Source organism: Muscardinus avellanarius, assembly GCF_963383645.1.
Source record: "Muscardinus avellanarius genome assembly, chromosome: 5".
Classification (NCBI taxonomy): domain Eukaryota; kingdom Metazoa; phylum Chordata; class Mammalia; order Rodentia; family Gliridae; genus Muscardinus; species Muscardinus avellanarius.
This window is the reverse complement of record NC_137790.1, coordinates 19,955,961-19,979,548: the sequence shown is the minus strand read 5'-3', so window position 1 is coordinate 19,979,548 and position 23,588 is coordinate 19,955,961. Positions and strand designations below refer to the sequence as shown.

Sequence of the window (23,588 nt, the reverse complement as noted above, 5' to 3'; positions counted from 1 at the left end):
TTTCAAAATAAAGAATAAAAAATTGGGCAGGGGGTGTAGCTTGGAGGTCAAATGCCCCTGGGTTCCATCCCCAGGCCCGCAAAAAAATAAAAAAAAGAAAAGAAAATTCATGAAAAAATAGGAAGATACAGACTCTAGGAAAAACTTTATCCAACAAAGGATGAAGGGTAAGGTCTTCAGAAGATGCCTGTGTCAGTATGAGAAAACCTATTTAAACTAAAGCAGGAAAGAATTTGTTGAAAAAACGTTTTATTTTTATTTTTTTACTTGTGCATTATAGTCTTACATCATAGTGAGAGTGGCATACGTGCACAGAGCATTTGGTGGGCTTTCCCCCAGCTCCTCCCCCACCTTCCCTCCTTCCCTGTAAAGGGCGTTGAGACTGACATTAGTATTCTCACATATGTACAGGCTGTCAATGGAAGTGATTCCTTAATTAAGTCTCCCTCTCCCCCACTTCCCCCAGACCGCCTCCACCTCCCTGGCTCCTTCTTTATCTCAATTACTCCCCAGCTTCCACATATGACGCCTCACTTTCTGTGACTGGTTAATCTCACTTAACAGAAGGTTCTCTGGGTCCATACATTTCCTGCAAATGACATAACATCCTAAAAGACCAACCTATGATCAAGGTTTGCTCAAGGTGTTAGGAAAATGGCACTCTTGGACACGGTTGCTGGAAGTATCATTTGGTGAAATCTTTTGGAGATCAGCATCCTGTAGCATCTGTCAATAATTCCACGGTCACAAATCTTTTCTTACTAAAATTATCTGTAGGGTGGGCAGCATACAGTAGTACATAGAAGTGTGTGAGTGGAACTACCTGGGTTCACATTCCAGCTTTGCCACATTCAAGCTCTATCAGTCAGTTTCCTCACTTAGGAGGATTAAATAAAATGTTCTGTAAGAAGGGCTCAGCGTAATGCTCAGTTAACACCATTTTCTATTTACAAATACCTGCCATTTTGCACAAGGATTTTTATTGCACCACTGTTTGAAATAGTGAAAAATGTAAACACATTATAGTTTGATCTTGTTTTAAAAAACTGTATCTGTATTTGTACATGTTTCTACATAAAGAAAAAAGAAAACATGCTGAATTTTTGTATCTCTGAAGTGTGGGGAGGGGGGTTGTTTCTGTGTGACATTTTTACCATAAGCCACATAAACTCTTTTACCCTTTAGAAAAAGGAAAAGATAGAGACCACTTCAATTTGAGGAAGAACAGTTATCTTTACAAGCACACACAAACATATTAAAAACCTTTATTTTAGTTCAACTGTACATATTTAAATTAAAAAAAGTTATCAGGTAGACGCACTTTCCTCTGTTGGTTTAATTTGATCTTCAGTTACCTGTAAAAACATGAAGAGCTTTACTTGTCTAATAACTTTGAATTTTACACTTTAACCACAACTTTAAATACTTCCACTTATGAAACTTTTTCCTTCAACAGTATTTATTATAAAAAGTAAATATGTAAAGAAATTTAAAGGTAAAATTACCAATATAAATTATCCAGTAAATATAAACCACTCAAAACTCTGAGACACATTATACCTAGCCTTCCCAGGTCTGTCAGTTTACATGTCATCTATAAAAAAAAATCATTAGTAAAATATACCAGAAGTGATACATTTTTGGTATGTTATAATTTTGTTATAAGGTATATTTTGTTGTAAGTTATAATTCTATTTAGAATAAAGCTATTACAGATTTAGTATAAATAGCTGTATGTTGATATTTCTATTCTGTGTCACTGAGACTTCATCAAACAAACAAAAAAAAGGACTACATCTGAATTCCTCAACACCCCCCTGTGTAATCTCCCTCAGTGAAAAGCTCCACTCAGCTACGCACGTCAGCACTTGAGATCCCACTCCCTCTTCCTGCAGGTTCCACAGTACTGTTAATTCAACATAAGGAATCGCCTGGTCATTCTCACTGCTGTGGCTGAACTTTACGACCTCATCCATTTCTATACCCAAAAGAATTCTTGGCTTAAGTAACAGATATGCTCCAGGCTGCCCCCGCAATAAGCTTTAAACCAGAAAAGCTAACCAACAGGTCACCCTCCCTGCTCAAAATTCTCCAGTGAAATCATCCATTGTCTTTGGCAGTAGGTTGAGAAAGAATCAGAAATGAAAGTTTCACAGCATAAAGAAGAAGCTCCTCATTCTATTTCCAACAAACTTCTTTGGACTGACTTATCACGCACCTTACCTGCAACCTGTACATCCAAATTCACCTTACGTCCAAAGTGTTCTTCATCCCTCCATATCCCTAGGCAAGTGGCTTCCTCTGACATAACTCCCATCTCATCTCCCAGCAAAGTATCTGCCAGACTCCCGTCCATTAATCCTTTAAAACCAGCTAAAAGATACCAGTTTCCTGGGACTCTTCTTTAACAAAACCCTAGGCTTGGTTTGAGTCCTTCTCTTCTGTATGCCAGAACCCTGAGTGTATGTATATATATATATATATATATATATATATATATATATATATATATATACCTGAACTGTTTGTCTGCTTATAAATGCACTTAGCACATTAATTTCCCTAAGCAGCAAACAAGCTTTGTTCATTTTTGTACCTCCAAAACATACAATACCTGACACACAACACTCAATTAGTTTGTTAGTTGAGTGAATGAACCATATATGGTTTAATCTATTCCATCTGGCCAAAAAAATGAAGTAAAAGGAAGCAACTATACCAAAATAAGAGTTCCAAAATTATCTACTGACTGACTTTACTATATCTTCTAGGTAGGTTATCATCTCTTACTTTAAAACGTTATTATTTCTTCTAAAGTTTCCCAAACCATTTCTTAGGTATTCTTCCTTCTCTGGTTTCTTCATCTAAAATCAATGTGGCCAACCCAAAACACAAAATTATTCTATCAATTTAAATATATCTTCTCATAAGAAAAAGAAAATTACTCAAGTTTTACATAAGAACATTGTGGCAAAATCACTAAATAAATTCTAATTATGAATTTATTAATAGACACTCAGCTTATATACAATTATAAAAAAGAATAACCATTTCTTTGGTTGGGCTGGGGATGTAGCTCAGTGGGTACAGCAGGAGGCCCCACGGTCAATCCCCAATACAACAAAAATAAAGAATTTCTTGGATAACTCCCCAAAGCACTAATATTGTGTTCAAATCTGGGTTTACACAAATATAACAAGCCCTGAATAGATTAACAGACTGCACAAGTAAAAAAGCAGCCTATGAAATGGTGAAGACAGGTGTGGCCATGAAATATAATCACTCCTGCTTGTGAAATCTAAATGCTAATGACAGAATAAACTACTAGACACACAAATATTCAAATCGGGGTTTTCAGGACATTTACATATTTAATGTCAGCAGTGAAGGCAGTGCTGAAATATATCTGAAAAACCTTAATTCTTTAAATGTTCATTAAGTTCATATCATAAGACCTAATTAATATTAACAAAAACACTGAGAACTACTACTAATATGTAGTAATATTATTTCTCTTCAAGCTCTACAGTTTTATTTCCATGCCATTAACAAAATCATAAGAAAATTACCAAAGTACAGCCTTACTTTTGCCAAAATACCACTGGGGAAACAATCCCAAGACTAAGTAAGCTATTAAGATAATTTATTACTTTTCTTTTTTCCTTTGGTTGTTGTTGCTTAACTTTAATAAAGGTTTCTTCATAGAAATTTTAGCTGTGAAAAACACTTACCATCTTCTGAGACCTTTCCAATAACTTATCCCACACTGTAAAATGTGCCTGAAAAGAAAAAAATGCTATGAATTAAAGTGAGAAAATTAAAATAAAATTCTCTGAGCCTTTACATAGACTTTTAAACAAAAAAATAAAAATAAAAACCTATGCAGTACTAATGTAACTAAGTGGTTATAAACATGAATCAGTAGAGAAAAAGTACAGAACACCTGCTTTGTTTAGCATTCAAGAAAAAAAGACTTAAACACCAAATATGCCCTTCTTCCTCTTTTGTCCTTCTTCATCATTTCTATCATAGAAAACATTCCTTCTAGCAAGAAGAAAAAAATATGTACCACAAAGATTGTAGCTCTGTTTCTCTAAACAGTCAATTTTACTGTGCTAGAGGTCATCATTCTTTAAAACACAGCAATCATAAGAAGTTTGTTAGGAACTACCTGAAACATCTTTCCTTTGAAATAGCAGACTCAGAGTTTTCCACAAATTATACTAAAGAATAAGCAGAAACAAATGAATTTAATAGTAAAATTATAAAACCAAATTCTAGCAGGCATGGTGGTACACACCTATAATCACAGTACTTGAGAAGCTGAGACAGGAGGATCAGAGGTTTGAGAACAGCCTCAGCGACTTAGAGAGATTCTCAGTGACCTAGGGAGACCCTGTTTCAAAACAAAATAAAATAGGGATGGTGGTATAGCTCAGAGGTAGAATACTTGGGCTCAATCCCTAGTACCACACACACACACACACACACACACACACACACACACACACACACACACACTCCTCAATTCTTAACAATCATATAGCAGAGGAGTATTGGAATGTGTTACTGAAAACTGTACAAAGTATATAACGGCCATATCAATTTTAAGTCAATCAAAATAGGCTCAGAAAAACTATAAGGTAAAAAAAAATTGCAAAGGGCCTATATGAAAACCCTGCTGATGAAAGAGCAGTAGATTTTCAAAGGGAAAACCACACCTCAGGCAGAATGAGCAACTGGTGCAGAGACCTTGGGATAGAACGAGTGAAGGCGAGAGCAGCAGTGTGAAACAAAGTCAGCAAGGGAGGCAGCGCTGTGTGAAACAGGGCAAAGCACCCTGTTTTCACACAGAAAGAATAAGTTTGTGTTAAAAAGATCAGGCTAGCTACTAAGTAGAGAATGTACTGTGGAAGGCAAGAGAGAAAGCAAGGAAAGAGAGTAAGAAGAAACAGGGACCAGGTTAAGGGGAGGAGAGATGGGAGTGAAGGTACGCAGCAGGTAGATTCAGAATCCACGTTTCTGAGTGAAGCGTTGAAAGCCAGGCCCATGGCCCACACTTGTTACTCCAGTACTTGGGACACTGAGACAGGTGTATCACAGCTTTGAGGCCAGTGTGCATAACTTAGCAAGACTCAGTTTCAAAACAAAAAATAAAAAAGGCTGGGGGTATAGATTAGTGATAGAATCCCCCTGGGTTCAAATACCAGTACCACACACACACAAATAAAAGAGTTGAAATGATGTGCTGATGGATGGACCCATAGCTATTCAGGAAAGAGATAATCAAGCATTGAGTGATGGTGCTACTTACTGAAAGGGAGAAAGCTATGAAAACAATAATGTATGTGGAGAAAAATCAAACAAGTAAAAAAAGGTGTGGTCAAAATTACAAATGCCGATGAAATATAAATTAGAAGATATCCTAAGTTAATAGAGTAAAAAATGTGTTAAAGATAAAAGTTCTTTCTAAATAACTATAAAGTTTTAATAAAATTCCTATTAGAATCCCAGGAAGATTTTGCCAAGAGAGAAAAGATTACACTAAAATTAAACTAAAGGGCAAAGGAACTAGAATAATTATAATAATTTTCCCACAATAATGAGGAAAAACTTATTTTACTTGATTTCATGACTTATTTATGGCTATGGTAATCAAGACTGTGTGGTATTGACAGAAGGATGGACATCTGTGACCGATGGAACAGAACTGAGAACCCAGAGAGACTCACACAAACATGCCCAGGGGACTTTCACTGTATCAGTGCCCATCCCTGGTGGTGATACTGTACTTTAGTTCTGCAAGATGTTACCACTGAAGAAACTGAGTAAAAATAAGTCCTCCACTATTTCTTATAACTACAATTATCTCAAAATTAAACATAAAAAACTAGCAAGGCATGAAGACAATGTGGAAAAATAACAGAAATAACAGGACTTAGGTCAAGAATAGATCATTTAGATTAGGGGAAGATCACTTCTCAGCATTTCAGCTGAGACTAAGTGAAAATTTAAGGAAAAAAGATGCCATATACAAGGCCAGAGGTGCCCCAGAAAGATTAACCAGCATGCACTCCACTATCCCTTCAAAGCACCCTCATGTTTACTCATTTGAAAATTTTAAAATACTATATCAATTTGATTTGATTTATTCAATAAGTGCCTCTTTTGTGAATTAACTTTTGTATCCTGGGAACATTTATTTTTAATCATTAACCATAACTTAATCTATAATCATTTAATCATAACTTAAATCCATAAAATATTATATATAACTTCAAGCAAATTAAATTTTATAACCTCCACACTGGTATAAATTAAGTCTAGAATCAACCTATTTCCAAACTGGAAGACCAGGAACTTCAAGCTTTACTTACCCTTAGGTAAACGGGTAAAGAAAGACCCTGGAATCTTCTTATAAGACTTGGCTGAGTGGATTGAAGGTTGTGAACTGCTGACACTTCATACTGGCAACAAATACTTGTTCTTGGAATAAGGGGGCCCTCAGTCACATCGATGAAGTCACCAAATCTGATTTGATTTAAAAAAAAAAACCTCAACATCATTTATAATAGTTTGAAGAAGAAAGCTACTCATTCTATTTACTGCTACATCCCATATACAATATATAAAACTCAATTCCAGTGCACCAACCCGACATAAAATCTCAAGTAGAGACTAAACTTTGAAGATGAATTCAAGTGATGCTTTCTTTAAATTTAGCATTATATAAATTTAAAGGTTTTTAAGAGCCACGAAACAATCACACTATCAAGTGTATCCAAATTGCTAAAACTAATAACTCACTGTAACAGAGATTAAAATTCAGAATACAGAAAAGATTGTGTCCAGAAACAATGAGCAGTTTTCTAGAGGACTAAAAAAAAATTATATCCAAATGAACAAAACATGTGGTTAAGAAAACGCTTGCCGGGCGTGGTGGTGCACGCTTATAATCCCCGCACTTGGGAGGCGGAGACAGGAGGATCGCGCAAATTCAAAGCCAGCCTCGGTGGCTTCAGAGACCCTGTTTCCAAATAAAATATAAAATGGGTCTGGGAGTGTAGCCCGGAGGTAGAAGGGTTCCATCCCCAATACCACAAAAAAAAAAAAAAAAAGAAAAAAGAAAACAGACCCAGACCATGCAGCAATTTCTGCATAATGCAATTGCCCTGGGACTTGCTCCACAAAGAAGACCGTCCACAGAGCAGTGGGCCTTCCTCATCTACATATTGGAGGGCACATTCCACTTTCACTTACTTACATTTAGTAATACAAATAACAATTAGTATTCATAGTTTCATACACATACAAACTACCATGTTCCCTTCTTAACAATAAATACCTTGCCCGATTTCAAAATTACTCTTAAAAATTACAATTTCAGCTGGGCGTGGTGGTGCACGCTTGTAATCCCCGTGCTTGGGAGGAGGAGACAGGAGGATCGCGCAGGTTCGAAGCCAGCCGCACTGGTTGAAGAAACCCTGTTTCCAAAAATAAAGTAGATCTGGGAGTGTAGCCCGGAGGTAGAAAGGCTTCCAGGAACCCCAGTACCACCAAAAAACAATTTCAAACGGTTTTCAACTCTTTAAGAAATAAATAAGAAACAGAAAGTACAACAGTTCCTAAAAAATAATTTAAAGCCTTCATTTATATATGTATTAAAATGAAGAGCAAAGCAATAGAAAATAAGATAAGAATCATAGTGAAGTATAATTCAAATAATCTATTTCAGTCATAGACTTCATTCAGGTAAAAATAAAGCTAAGTCTCACTCTAAATTAGCACAGCAGCCAAGTTTTAGACTTTTACTTACCTATGTAGCTTTACTATTCTCTCAGGGTTCTGGGACGCCTTCTCTTCTATAAAATCTATTTTGTACCTGGAAAAAATTTAAAATTTTTTAAATTCTAAATAATCAAAAGAGCATTAAAAACACCTCCCTTTCACTTGAAGCCTCCTGTTCCTCACCTCCTTTTTAACCTGGCGCTGGTCCCACAGCTCCCCCAGGCTGTTCTCACCAAAGTCACAGCCACCTTCTTGGCACCACCCTTCGGTCCACATTTTTCCAGCACCACTGCTCACCTCCACTCTCCCAGCTCTGTCACAGCCTCAGGGGCAGTCCCCGCTGCCTGCCATTTGACCTGTCTGGCCAGTTTTGTCTGTCTCTTCCCATTAGGAATTCTACCTAGGCAGTCTGGTCACTCTGAGCATCCTCCTCTAGGCCAGCTCCTTGATTTACAAGCTTTAGATACCAATTTATACAGTTACATCTTCCACAACTTTGCTATGACCCAAGCTGTATATCCTAGACTCTTCTGGATACACACCACGATATTCCATTAACAACTTCAGCCACCAAATTCCCAAATTAATTATCTCAACCAACCTTTTTCTTCTTCCTAAATATCCTATCTTAGTATGATACCGTAAATCACCCATGTGTCCAAGTGAGAAACTTGGAAAACTTTCTCAGTTCCTGTTCTTACCGTAGCATTCCATCAAATTCATCACCAAGTCCTGTCGATCCTATTTCCTGACTGTCCCTTAAATCTGACCGGTTGTCAGCATAACAAAAGCACATGTAGCACTATGCAGCCCTGGTTTGAAATATGACTTCACTACTTACTATTTAAGAGCTTTGTCTGTGTAACTCAGAGGGCTAAACACATATTCAGTGCATATGTACTTGTGCGCACATATGTGTGAGTGTGCTGATACAGTGAGGTTGGAAAGAAATTGGTTTATGCAAAAACATTGCTGACTGCCATGACCCCTTCTGCCAGAGCTCCCATGCATTACAGAGAGGTCGTCCCTTTGAGTGCTTATCCCTCCTAACCTGCCTCCAAGAGATATTCCTGGTCCCCAATGGGCCAACGCCACTATGAAGCACAAGGGCCCAATTACAAGCTCACCTACCATAGTCCAACACTATTCTGTCATCTCAAATTTATCCCAAAACTATCCCCTTCCTCCTGACACATGTTAAACTAAGTTAACAATGTCCCAGAACTTCACTGAAGGGGAAAGGGCAGTCTCAATAGTACACAGAATGGAAGCTGACAATATACTGTCTAGTGACGTAGCTACACAACACTTAACTATGATTACTCCTAATTAAAATATGCCTTAAATGTACATATTTACATTATACACCAGACTGCTGTTTTAGTATGAAAAAGAATATACAGTATTATTAATATAACACTTAATATCAGTCATATATTGCAATAACATTTTAGATGTTAGTTAAATAAAATGTATTAATAAAATTAATTATACTTTTTGACTTTAAAATATAGCTATTAGAAAATTTAAATCATATACATAGCTCATATATTTCTATTAGAGCATGTGCCTAGATTTTTGTCAGGAGGTGACCTGATGAGTCCTTAAAATCCAAGGAATTTCCTTATGGAATCAATGCTATAATCCACAGTACTAGCTACACTGTAGTTTAGTTAAAACATCACTACTTGTTTTTAAGTATACTGGTTCCAAGATATACTAAAAACACTTGGAGAGGCCCTAAAGCAGTGAGTACATTTTTTTTCAGCCCCTCCAAACTCAACTGAACACAGTGTACACTTTTCAGCACTTCAATTGTGTCTTACAGAAAAATACTAAGAGGCATACTTCTTGAAGAAATGCCAAGCTACAAGTAGGAGCTGAGGAGATTTCCATGAATTAACTCAAGAACAGATTTATGAGTTAAACTATTCCTACAAAGATTGGTTACTCAAATTCTACATACCTAAAAAATTCTAATACCACCTTTAATAATTTGCAGGGACATAGTTTGGCTTCAGACTTTAGGCCCTATGACTTCTTTTTGTTTGTTCACAGCACAGATTTCCCTTTTTAATTAGTTCTAATTTTCTACTAGATTAAAATTTCTTTCCTTAGAGTAGGTAGAAGACGGTGAACTACAAGTTTTCTGAGTGGGAAAGAAAATTGAGAAGCCAAAACAATTTAAAATGCCTTCCCCCAAAAAAACCTTCAAATGGATATTCACATGCAGATAACTAAGACCTGACTATGTGAACATTTTACTTCAGCTGTTTGCTCCCTTCCAATCTACTTATATATTTTCAACCTTATTCCTTTCACTTGCTTAACATATAAGAGTGATATAAAGAGAAGGGATGGCCTAAGTAACAGGAAAGTAAAACAAAATGAGAATATTATAGAAGGGAATAGAGAACATTATTTTCAGTGAAATTAGCAATGAGATGAGAAAAAGAAAATAGGCCAGTGGAGAAAAAGAGATCTGAGCGCAGAAAATAAAAGTTCCTAAAAGCTGAATTTTCATAATTACACATAAATTGGGGAAGTTTAGCCTTGTTTTAATTAAGCTAACACTTACTTGTTGTGTTGAAATATTTCTAATGCCACTTTTGCATCAACTTCCAAAGTTTCAAATGGAAGATCTTTATAAATTAAAGTATGAGCATCTTTTGTAAAGGAGCGTAGGTTTTCCTTAAAAATAAAAAACGTAACCTTAGTAACAATACCTAAAAGCATTTCTCCATAAGCCAAATAAGATAAAATTGTATGCCTAATATTTTGAATCTAACTAAAAGTAAATTTGTTAGAAAAGAAAGTTATTAATTTGTAATAACTTAATATTTAGATGACATAGTCTCCCAACTCTACTAATTATAAAACTTATATTTTACTTATAATTAAGATTTGTCCTGCATTGATAATATTTATTAGAGATAAGCCTTTAAGGAAATTTTAATAAACATCTCATCTACATTATATAGCCTTATTAATCTTATAAATCTTATTAAATCTATAATGCCACAAATAAAAATGCTAATAAATAAACAGCAGAACATAAAAATGTGTTCACACTGTGAGTAAAAGTAAGTCTATTAAATGCATGAAGAAAATTATTGTTTACATAACTCAAGAAATATTACTAGAAATGCACTGTCATCACTGGCCCCTTACAAAATACACATATGTTCAATAGTGTATGTTTCCCTTTAATGACAATGTCAATTTTATGCAATTAAGATTAGTAATACCTTAGCCATGTTTATGAGACTTTTAATAAAAATCTAAGCAAGGTGTGGTGGTGCACACTTGTATTCCCAGCATTCGGGAGGCTGAGACCAGAGGATGGTGGTTCACGGACAGCCTCAGCTACTTAGTGAGACCCTCTGCAACTCAGTAAGACCCTGTTTCAAAATAAAGAATAAAAACTAGGGCAGGGGCTGTAGCTCGGAGATCATATGCCCCTGGGCTCTATCCCCAGACCTGCAAAAAAAAAAAAAATCTATAATTGAGCTTTCATGCTCTAAGTTTACTAATATAGAAAAGATCAAGCACTAGTACACAAATAGTTTAATAACTTTTAAAATAAAATTCTTTCCATAAACTATTAGACATTTTTACATGAAATGACTTTTGTTTTTCCTTGTTCTGGGAATTAAACCTAGGGGGTTCTCCTTCCCAGCTCTACCTCTAGCCCTACTTCGTCTACTTTGAAAAGGGGTCTCATTAAGTTGCTGAGGCTCTTGCTAAGTTGCTAAGGCTGGCCCCAAACCCATCCTCCTCCTGTCTCAGCCCAACAAGAACTGGGATTACAGGTGTGTGCCACTGCACCCAGCTGAAACCACTCGTTCTTAAAGAGAAAACTTATTAAATATGCACGCGCACACAGACACACAGACATACATTCAGTGCAGCTTTCCCTTAGGCCATCCGCCCAACATCAGGAGCTGCCATCAGCTCTTTTAAGTCTTCTCTTTAAGAAAAGAGAAACGAGGAAGCAAATTTCAAAAGTAATGAGTTAAATTTTAGAACTGCTTTGTTTTTACTTCATCCCCCTCTAAGTGAGAATCTATTCTTAAATCTGGGGACATACATGAAGAGTGAAGCAGTACAATGACAAGAGCCCCGAAATCAGAAGAAACAGTTCCAACATCCGCCCTGCTCCTCCTCTGTACCTCTCCCTCCCTCCCTCCCCTCCCCCCTCCCCCCTCTCCTTTCTCTTATTCATCCTTCCTGTTTCTCTCTTACCTTCTTCTCCATATTAAGTAATATGGGCAGTATTAAAAAGAAGTAACTCTCAAAGCCAGAATTTAAAACTGGACCTTCCCAAGCCGGGTGTGGTGGCACACGCTTATAATTCCCGCGCTTGGGAGGCTGAGACAGGAGGATCGCACAGGTTCGAAGCCAGCCTCGGCTACTTAGTGAGGCTCTCATCAACTTAGTAAGACCCTGTTTCCAAATAAAGTATAAAATAGGTCTGAGAGTACAGCCCAAAGGTAGAAAGCCCCTGGGTTCCACCCCCAATACCACAAAAATAAATAAATAAATAAAACTGGACCTTCCCTAACTCCAGTCTTTGTGTGTGTGTGTGTGTGTGTGTGTGTGTGTTTGTGTGTGGTACTAGGGATGGCACCCAGAAGCTATACTCCCCCCAGCCCGACTTTACCTTTATTTTGAAACAGGGTCTGTCTAGGTTGACTCTCACTACTTGCTGAGGCTGTCCTTGAACCCACAATCCTCCTGTCTCAGCTTCCCAGGCACTGGGATTACAGATGAGTACCACCAGGCCCAGCTCTCAAAGTCCTTGATTTTATTAACTACAGTATTTCACTAAACCCTAAGATGTATCACTAAGAAAAAAACCCTATCAATTATAGCTAAGATGCTATCTACTGTACAGTACTTCTACTTTCAGATATTAAAATGTTTTTCAAAATCTACACAGTATAACTAATAAAATGATATGCTAAGTTGCCTCCCCTTTTCTGATCTCCAGACTCCCAATCTACAGGGCATAGAGTTTTGCTTACTTAAGAATTACGCATTTGCTTATTCTCCCCACATAATAGTCTCTAGGATCAACCTCTGGTAACAATTAGCAACCCATACCTACAGGCACCTGACCTAGACGCCGTCCTTAGCCAAGCCCCATTGCTGCCAAAGCCCCAGATCAATAAGGTTTACCCTAATTATGAAGGCAGACCATTCACAAAGAGTTTAGTTTGTTGGTATTTAGTTTGCTGCTAATTGAGTTAGCTTTGCAAGACTGATTCTTTAATTCCTCCCCTTCTCAACGTGACCACTGTGCATACAAGAATTTCACAGCATGCAAAACATCAAATTGGTTTAAGAGCAGTTTTCTAATTGCATTCTGGGGAATCCAAATAGTTATGGGTCCAGGACTGTTCCTACCACAACAGTCGAGAGAGTTAAGCTTCTGTATTTTATATTCTGGGCATCTTGAAAACCACCACCTTAAAAAATAGATGGCATTTTATTGGGCATGGTGGCACATGCTTTTAATCCCAGTGCTTAGGAGTCTGAGACAGGAGAATTACAGGCTTGTGGCCAACCTCAGCTACTTAGTGAGGCCCTCTGCAACTTATTGACACCCTGTTTCAAAATAAAAAAAAGAAAGTAAACCAGGTGTGGTGGCAGACACTTGTAATCCCAGCATTTGGGAGGCTGAGACAGGAGGTTCGCGGGCAGCCTCAGGTACTTAGTGATGCCCTTTGCAATTCAGTGAGACCCTGTTTCAAAATAAAGAATAAAAAATAGGGCTGGGGGTGTCACTCGGAGGTAGATGCCCCGGGTTCCAGTACCTTAAAAAAATAAATAAATAAAAAGTAGGGCTGAAGATGTAGTTTATAGGTAAAATGCTCCTGAATTCAATCCCAGTACCACAAAAAAAAAAAAAAAAAGAAATAGATGGCACTTCAAGAAAGTTCAAGCAAGATACCTATGACTATGCTGTTGTAAACAACCTCATCCATACATCTCTGTCTTAAACACACTACAAAAGCAAAAATAAGTAGACAGATGCTCTTAAGTGCCCTCAATGAGTAGTATCCTTCAACAACACTAATGGGAATGATTTTAACAGATTTTAATATTCCAGAGAATTTACTTACTTTGGTTGGCATCCACTCATCTAGTCTTTTATCCAAAACTACGTCATAGCAGAAGGCTCCAGCGATCACTGTAAATCCAACCAAAATAAAAAGCAAAGTCAAATCAGTTAGAGCAGAAAGTCATTAACTTGTAACAACTGAATCATTTAAAACATAAAAGGAAAAGTTAACAATCTCTCAACTCTACAAATTCTAAAAGTATTGCCATTATCCCAGCTATTTGCCAGAATTTCCCTCACTCAAAAACATTTAACCCATCTTTTGTTAACCCCAAATCACCAATTTTTTTAAACATTCAAGTTTTCTTCAGAAAAATTATCACTATAGAGGTCTCAGATGCTAATATAAAAGTACTAAAGGAACAAGATATTTATTAAGTAGATAAATAAATGAACATGAAATGTTGAATTTCTTTTATATTTCCTAGATATCTTCATTTTTTGTTGCTGTTCTTAGAATCATTTTTTGAGCTTCCCTAAATATTTTTGGTGTATATACTTTTTTTAATCATTGTTTGTTTGTCTTTTGTGGTACTGGGGATGGATACCCAAGGGCATTCTACCTCCAAGATACACCCTCAGACCTATTTTTTATTTCAAAACAGAGTCTCACTAAATTGCTGAGTTCTCACAAAGATGCTGAGGCTGTTCTCAAGCCTGCGATCCTCCTCAGGCTCTCAAGTGTTGGGATTATAGGCATGTGCCACAACATCCCACTTATTTATTTATTTATTATTATTTTTTTCTTTTTTGTACTGGGGATAGAACCCAGGGGCATTCTACCTACAAGCTACACCCCAGCCTTATTTTTTATTCTTTATTTATTTATATTTATTTATTTATTTATTTATTTATTTATTTATTTTGGTGGTTCCTGGAAACCCTTCTACTCCGGGCTACATGCCCAGACCTATTTTATATATATATATATATATTTTTTTTTTTTTTGGAAACAGGGTCTCCTAAGCCAGGACGGCTGGCTTCAAATCTGCGCGATCCTCCTTCCTCCTGCCTCCGCCTCCCAAGTGCGGGGATTACAAGCGTGCACCACCACGCCTGGCTGATTTTTTATTCTTTATTTTGAAACAGGGTCTCACTAAGTTGCAAAGGGCCTCAGTAAGTACCTAAGGCTGGCCAAGAACCTGTAATCCTCCCGTCTCAGCCTCCCAAGTACTGGGATTATAAGCATGCGCCACCATGCCTGGCTATACATTCAATATAGAAATAAAACTTAAAATGGTAAAAGACCATGACGGTATAATTCCTTGACATTCCTGTTCAAGAGAAATACTTTCCACTAATTTTATACAGCAATCATTGATCTCCAAAGATTACTTTATATTTTATAATAGGACTGATTTTTTTACCTACAATAAATAAAATATATGTGTGATGGTAAGTTATGTTAGATAAAATTAGAAATGATCTCTGTACATCATCCAAAGTAGGTACCAAAATATTAAAGGATTACAAACAATATATATGTATGTATTTATATGTGTACATTACCAGGAACTTCTGGAGCTCTGACCAAACTGATCACATACTCATCTTTAAACGCCCTCTCTATTACACAGCCCATCATCATGGCACAAGAGCGCCAGTAAGCCTAGAAAGAAAAATATGTACAAATGAAATACACACTAAGATTTGCCAAAGTTTCTACAATATTAAAATTTAAGTCAACTTTTGGCTTAGGAAATATTTCCCAAATATCTGCCCATTCTCAGTATGCAGCAATAGTTCCCATCAGGCCAGGCCATTCCTTCTACCTACCAAACGGAGCAAAGAATAATGCAACATCTGTAAGCTGTTAACAACGTTTCATGTAAGATATGAGACACTGTAATAGTCATCAATCAAAAGAGAGTTTTAATATCTGATAGTATTTATTTTTAACCCAGGGTAAAGTTATATTCTTAACAAATCTGTGCTAACATAAATATATATGTATATAGATATTTGTTAACATATCAGTATATTAACATTTATATAAAGTATACATAAGCTGATTATACCATTTATAAATATGAGAACAACCCAACTTTTAAAATGAAGTATCACTACCCTATATGTAACATCACAAAAGATACCAGTGGAGTTATTCTAATTTATAGCAAAGCAATCTCTCCACTAACAGGGCTCTTATTTTAATACTATATTTTGATACATGGACTTGCCTGATACAGGTATCCACACAATGACTTTCTCAAAGCAAAAAGGAAACACTGGTCCTGGACCACACCCGGCCACCTATTCCCCTTACTTGCACTATGTTTGACTAAGTGCTTGACTTTCATAAGCTCTTTTCCACATCTGAGAACAGCAAAAGTGGGGTCACCTGGTTGTATGTTTCAGACTGTTCCATTATATATTCTACACAACCACATTACACTAAAAATGAGTACAAACCCAAGCCTTAGCGGCAAGTAACAAAATCCACTTCTTCATTTATCCTACTTAAATGTTTTTATATGTTCAGTCAGAATACTTAAGCTCAAATCCAGGCCGTATGGCTCACTTCGTAAACTACTAACCTTTGCCAAACTGTGGAACCTCTCTCTGTCAATTATTCATCGAGAAATGAGGACATTATTTGCACCTACTCTGAAGAGTTTGTATGAAGACTAAATAAGTTCATATCTATAAATCACCAGAAACAGTGCTTGATACACAATATTCAACATTTCCTATTATCATTTCTATCATTTTCTTGCTTAAGTACTTCATTCCAACAAATACTTATTAAATGCCTACTGTGTAGTCAAGGACTAGATCCAACAAGAAAATGGTCTCTATCTTCACAGAGTCAAAAGTCATATGCATTCAACAGTTTATGTTACAATACAAAATTAAAATACTGTATTTAGAGACATTAGCCAAGTGTTGAGACTGTAAAGAATGCTGACAAGAAGAAAACTGGAAGGAATCACAGAGCAGATGGCATTTTAAATGAATCTCATAACGTAAATGGAATTTTAATAGGGGAAAGATATGCTAGCCTTGAAGAGCACCAACAAAAGCAAGAAGGATGATACAGCACAAACCGTTACCGACCACATATTCTAGTGTGGTCAGAGCAAAGAGGAGGTGAAAAGATGCGGAGGGAGGTGAGGATGAAGAGGTCGGCCAGGGCAGATTACGCAGAACCTAGAAAGCTAGGGCAACAATACAGAAGGTAGGCAAGTTCTTTAGGTGTCAGTGATGTGATTAGTCACCTACTAAGCCTATTTGTTTGTTTTTTGTTTTTGTGGTACTGGGGATGGAACTCAGGCATTTTACCTCCAAGGTACACCCTTAGCTCTGTTTTTCTTTTTAATTCTTTATTTTGAAACAGGGTCAAACTAAGCTGTGGAGGGCCTCACTAAGTAGCTGGGGCTGTCCAAGAACTGTGATCCTCCTGTCTCAGCCTCCCAAGTATTGGGATTACAAGCGTGTGCCACCACACTCAGCTCAATAAAACTCTTAATTACGCTATGATGGAAGATTTTCAAGTACTTAAAAGGGGGAAGGTAGAAAAGAGCTTAAAAAGTTACTGAAATTATCTGAAGAAGGTCAAAAGCTAAATCCAAGCAACAGTGGGGATGGATTCTCTAGCAATACAGAGGGTTATCAATAAACATAAGCTGAACGAAGTTATAAATAAAAATGACATGACATGCAAAGTTTTTAATCCAGATGCAAATGGAACTTTCAAAATATCTAATATAATAACTAGAACACTTATTATCTATTAAGCATAACATATGACCTTGGTCATATTTTTGCATCTCATATTCTTATTAAAGGACAAGGAAAAAATTGGGGGAGTGGATATGGAGACAGAAATACCTTGTTCACTTCTCCTGGATCACGGTCTTTGAAAGTTAAAAATTTGATTTCACAGGACTTGGTCAAAGGTTTATACATGTCCCAAGGCTGTCCATCCACAAGAGCCAGAATAGACTTCCTGCAGTACCACTCACTTAAATCTAGAAATGTAAAATTGATTAATGAACTAAATCTACAAAATTCAGAGTAAAAAGTTACATATTTAAGTACTACATTAAGAAATAAAATAATGGAAGGGCAAAATTACATGGAGTGTCTTTTTGCTGAAGAAAACATTTCGTATGGAACCTATGACCAATAAAAAAAAATACACAACACACTCAAGTTACTATTAATTATTAACAAAATTACCTAAATCATTTAAAAAGATCATTAAGGCCAACTCTATTTAAACTGCATTTGTCAGTTATGAACAAAACAATCTTTTAAGAGGTAAAGCAACAGCATGGATATATTTGGATAGATGAACACACAGCTTAGAAGAAAAGGGAAAAATACTAATAAACACACATACAAATCTGTTCTAGATCGCACCTTCTATTTCCATGACATGGACTCTTCAAGTTAAACATTGCACTTACCACTTTCTAGTTTTGAATATGAATTTATATATAGCCAATCAGCTCTAGTCGGCTCTGTAACCCTAGAATACAACTCTAAACCCAATTAAGATGTTTTGTAAATATATAAATACACACAAAAATGGTTGAACTACAAGGTCTAAATTATCAGCCACTACAAAAGTTCCAAGTTCATTCATTTATATATCCACAGCTAGTACCAGGCCTAGAACATAGCAAGTGCTCAATAAAACCTTACTGAATGACTGAAAATTATGAATGACAAGAAAGTCCTAGAGGTCATGCTAAGGTTGATTCAGAAAACTTATCTTGGGCTAAGGATGTGGCTCAGTGGAAGTGTTTGCCTAGTAATGTGTGAAGTCCTGTGTTTAATCCACAATACCACAAAGAGAGAGAGAGAGAGAGAGAGAGAGAGAGAGAGAGAGAGAGAGAGAGAGAGAAGAGCAAACTTCATCCCTACAAGAAGCAAGCTTCATCCCTATATGTGGTATGTCTAAAGCCCCACAATGTCCTAAGATCTTTCTGATTCTCGTCTGTAATCCTAGGGCCCATTCATAACAGAACTTCAAGAAATACTTGAAAAATCAAATGAGTAAATAATTATCATAAACATTAATTCAAGTACCAGAGTAGAGGGAGATTGAGAGTGTGCATTCCTTAAGCCAGCTTAGGCTGATAACTAAAACTGTAGATCACTTAAATGAAATCATTAGTCATTTTCCCAAAATTTTAAACAATGGAACTAGTCATGCCTATAAATATCTATTTTTGGAGGCTGTCTAAATATAAATATTGTTTTTATCAAAACTCTACCCAAATGTTTTGATCGAAATAATATTTAAAGGCTTTTTCCCCTACATTTCCACACCAAGTCACACCCAGGGCACAAGTATATCTCTCTTAAGCTATGAACAAAACAAAGATTTTTGCCCCAATTACATTTACCCCATGCACACTTTCACTCACATATTTACTATATGTAGCTATAAATGTAAAGACAACAACAAAGAGAAGCAAGTGGCAAGCAGATGAAAGATAAAGTTGGGCCAGAAAGAACTAGAAAGGAAAAGGTAGCCCCCCCCAAAAAAAGTGATCTGAACTATGGTAGTCCCTTCATCCCCAATCTTTTAATGAGACCTGCACAGTAACTTCTCCCACTGTATCAAACAGGATAAGCCTACCCAAGCAAAGGGCCAATGAACAACAAGAAGTGGCCAAGTAAAGGAGAACTTTCTGGAAGTTGAAAAAGCAACCGCAGCAGCTTATCTCCTCTGCACCAATTCCTCCACACAGCTCAGGTCAGAGGGTCAAAACTGTATCCTGATTCTGTTACTTACGCATGGCACAACTGTAAGGTGTTGAAATGTTTTTGTTCATCACAAAGACAGTGCCGGGATCAGTTTTCCCAACATGTTTAACTTCAATCTTCTCAGTTCGGGGAGTTAACGATAACTGCCTCTTTTTCTCTTTATTGAAGAGATCATTCCGCATTTCTGTCAGTTCAGTGGGTGACAGCTGAGCAGCTGGTGATGTTGCTATAAATCCTGTGGAGAAATTAAACATGAAGTCTAAAAAAACAAAAATAGTAACTTACTGCTGATATCTCAGCCCACTCCACTCCCGCACCACCATCCTCCTGGAACAAGAACAGGTGACAACAAGCCTTTGAACACCACCCATTCCTTAAAACTTCCCTCTTAAATGTCTAATATTAGTAATTAACACCTAAAGGGAAGTGTAGCTTGGAAGTAGAATGCCCCTTAGTTCAATTCCCAGTACTGAAAAAAAAAGGTAAAGGGCAGAAACCCACATGAGTAAATAAATATCATAAACATTACTTCAAGTGACAGAATAAACAGAGATTGAGAGTGTACATTCCCTAGGCCAGCTTAGGCTGATAACTAAAATTATCAATTACTTAAATTGGATCATTCCAAAAGCTTAAACAATTTTAACCCTACTTCAACTTCGTTTATTCCCATCAATCTCCTGTGATAATCCAAACCTTGCTTTAGAATAAAAGGCAAGAAGCAACCAGGAAACGGCACTAAAATTAGAGCAGACTCAGAAGGAGGGTGAGCAGTTGCGGGTTAGAAAGAGGTGAAGGTTAGGTCAGAGGGTGCACGGCCCCCTGATGGGTTTCACAACACAGCTACAGCTCTGTGGGTCTTATAAGCACAGCTGCACCATAACACAGAGTAGTCTGACCCAGTCTAAGGAGCAGTTACCAAAAATAAGAAAAGTCACAAGGGTAATATTCCAGCCCTGACCACCTCACCACCAAAACTAACCCTCACCATGGGTGAGCAACTGAGTCAGGCTGCTCCCAGGTACAGGCACTACCCTGTCCCTTGCTCTCTCTCTCATATAAACATGTTCTTGCTTCCTCCTAGGACAGCTGCTCTCCTGCAAGAGCTAACCTCGCCTGCAATAAACTTTCCCTAAATGGACCGACCTCTGGGGTCTCTTGTCTCTTGGGCTGCACCGATCATCTTACAGTGAAAAGCTCCAGGAGACTGGAAGGCCCGTGCCCCAACTATCAACACCTAGAGAAAGACACATTTATCTTCAAAACCCTAACTCGGGATCCAGTGTGGAAGCGCACGCTTGTAATCCCAGTGCCTGGGAGTCTGGGACAGGAGGATCCCGGTTCAAAGCCAGCATCAGCTACTTAGCGAGGCCCTTCGCAACCCAGTGTGACCCTTGTTTCAAAATAAAGAATAAGGGCGGGCGTGGTGGTAAAATCCCTGCACTTGGGAGGCCGAGACAGGAGGATCGCACAGGTTCCAAGCCAGCCTCAGTGAGGATACTTAGTGAGGCTCTCAGCAACGGTAGTGACACCCTGTTTCCAAATAAAGTATAAAACAGGTCTGGGAGTCTAGCCCGAAGGTAGTAAAGACCCTGGGTTCCACCCCCAGTACCAGAAAGAAAGACAGACAGGAAGGAAGGAAGGAAGGAAGGAAGGAAGGAAGGAAGGAAGGATGGATGGATAAAATGGGGCTGGGGGTGTAGCTCGGAGGTAGAAAGCCCCTGGATTCCATCTCCAATACCGCAAACCCTAATTCGGGGAATCTGACAAGACGGGTATGCGTATTCCTATGGGAAAATAAAAACACGTTTTATGGCAGATGGGGGCGCCATCTCCCCGAGCCCCCGGCCTCCCCGAGCTCCAGGGCTGGCCCCGGGCTGGATCCCGCCCTCCCCGACGCCTCGGCCCCATCTGTCCTCCCAGGCAGGGAAGGGAGGGTGCAGCCACCTCTCAGCCCACGAGCGCCCCCACGACCCGCTGCCGGCCCAATCTGGAGCGACAACAGTCTCTGCACTTCGTCGCGCGTCCCCCGGGCCGCGGACACTCACTCCGGCTGGGCCCGCGGCTCGGGGCGACCCGCCAAAGACGCAGCCCCCGGACGGCGGCAGCCATCGCCTCCATTGCGGCTATGGAAACGGCGGCGCGCCGGTCCGTCTCCGCCCTGGTCCCCCCCGGAAACTAGGATCACACACCCAAGGTTCCGTAAGGCAGTTCCGTTCCGGAGCCTACGCCCGAGCCGCCACTAGGGGGCGCGCTCGCGCCTCGCTGAGGATCAGTCGCCCGAGGCCCACATAGCCGGAGCAGAAGGTGTTCCCGCCGCTTGGCTGTGGCCCTGGGGTGCCCGCCACCTCCTGGGTCTGCAGGGGAGCAGGTGTCGCTGAGAAGGGCAGAGTCCCACACGTCCTTTTGCATTTTGAGCCAGCCACACTAGCCGGGCAAAGCCCTTGCTTCCCGCAAAGAGTATTTATAGGGAGAAAATTTCGGAAAGAAAAGACTTCCTAGTTACTTTCAGTTTGGGTTTGGGTTTTTGTCGTTTGGTTGGTGTTTTTTGTTTGTTTTGTGCTGGGGATTGAGCCCAGGGGTTTTCTACCCCTGAACTGTACTCTCAGCCCTATTTGTTTGTTAGGATAGCACTTAATTGCCTATGGCCTCCCGAAACTGCTGAGGCTGACCTCCAATCTATAATCTTCCAGTCTCAGCCTCCCAAATACTAGCATTACAGGCCTGTGCTACCATGCCCAGCTACTCTCGGTGCTGGTCAGCCAGGCTGGCCATGCCGGAGAAATCTCATAGCTCGTGGACCCGATTCTCCATCTGATTCTCCATTTAATTAGCTGTATTTTTGTAGGCTTGGATCCACACCATGTTAACACTGGAAGAAACTTTGGTATTTGTTTAATTTTTGCATTACTGGGATGAAACCTAAGGACTACTGAGCTACATCTCTGGCATTGTTTGTTTGTTTGTTTGTTTGTTTGTTTGTTTAGCAGGTTCTCACTGAACTACACAGGATGGCAAGAACTAGGGATCCTCCTGCCTTATCCTCTCGTGGTTGTTCCAGCGCGCCCTCTGGAGGAAACTTATGTAATGCTCTTTTCAAATTATATAGATTAATTTATAAGACATCTCTAGGGTGTAGAGAGAATAGTAAAAGGCACCCCGGGGCTTAGATTTTATCTTTTGCCCACTGATGTCCAGTAGACACTTATGAACGCCACTCCGAAAACTCCAGTGTAGTCTCTTAATCCCCTTGACGTAGGAGATTTTTGCTATTTGAAGTCAGCGTTCTATATGCAAAATATGGAAACGTTTTGGTTTGGTTTTGTTTTTTAAGTCTAAGTTGTTAAGACAGTGGCTTTACTGAAGCTGTTGCGTTGGTGGATTTAGCCAGAGACCCTCAGCCCCACCAGCCCAGGATTTGCAGTCCACACACAGCGCCACCTGGTGGAAGTGCGGGCCACAACACGAGCCCCTGCGCCCTCCTGGACACCGGACTCTCATTCAGGACTCCGCGGAGTCCTGTGTCCTCACTTGAAATGAGAAATGGATTTCTGATAACCCGCTCTACATATGACACTACATCCCACTTAAGATCCTAATTCAAGTAACGAAATGAACATATATATACATAGGTGTGTTTGTCTGTCTTTCCTTCTTGAGTTTATACACAAGGGTTCCTCTGAAAGCTTTCTGTTTCACCAGCTTTGTGGAGATGATATTATTATTTTGTGCAGATTATAGTATTTCTAGACATTTAACCCTGTCTAGAAATGGCAAAGCTCAAGCTTCAGAACATAAAATTAAGGAAAACTGATCACAAATGCATTTGGAGACAGGCCATTGGAGCTCTAAGTATTAACCTGGTTGGAAGGATGTCACTAGTGATAATGGCCACCAGATATTAAATATGTGCCAGTCCTGGGGTGAGCTTTATTAATTATGACAAGTTCCC

The 23,588-nt window shown here is 38.6% G+C and overlaps 1 protein-coding gene across 1 annotated transcript; it reads right to left on the bottom strand.

The window, feature by feature from the left end:
- Positions 1-1,307: 1,307 nt before the first annotated feature.
- Positions 1,308-21,813, bottom strand: MRPL39 (mitochondrial ribosomal protein L39; the record flags this gene model as incomplete). The annotated part of the gene is made up of 10 exons (XM_080695716.1): positions 21,685-21,813; positions 19,665-19,871; positions 17,747-17,886; positions 15,425-15,524; positions 13,917-13,984; positions 10,367-10,479; positions 7,817-7,882; positions 6,378-6,531; positions 3,732-3,779; positions 1,308-1,355 (listed from the first exon to the last, which is right to left on the bottom strand). Exons 1-10 carry the CDS (start codon positions 21,755-21,757, stop codon positions 1,308-1,310), a joined length of 1,017 nt encoding a protein of 338 aa, XP_080551842.1. The 5' UTR covers positions 21,758-21,813.
- Positions 21,814-23,588: the final 1,775 nt, after the last annotated feature.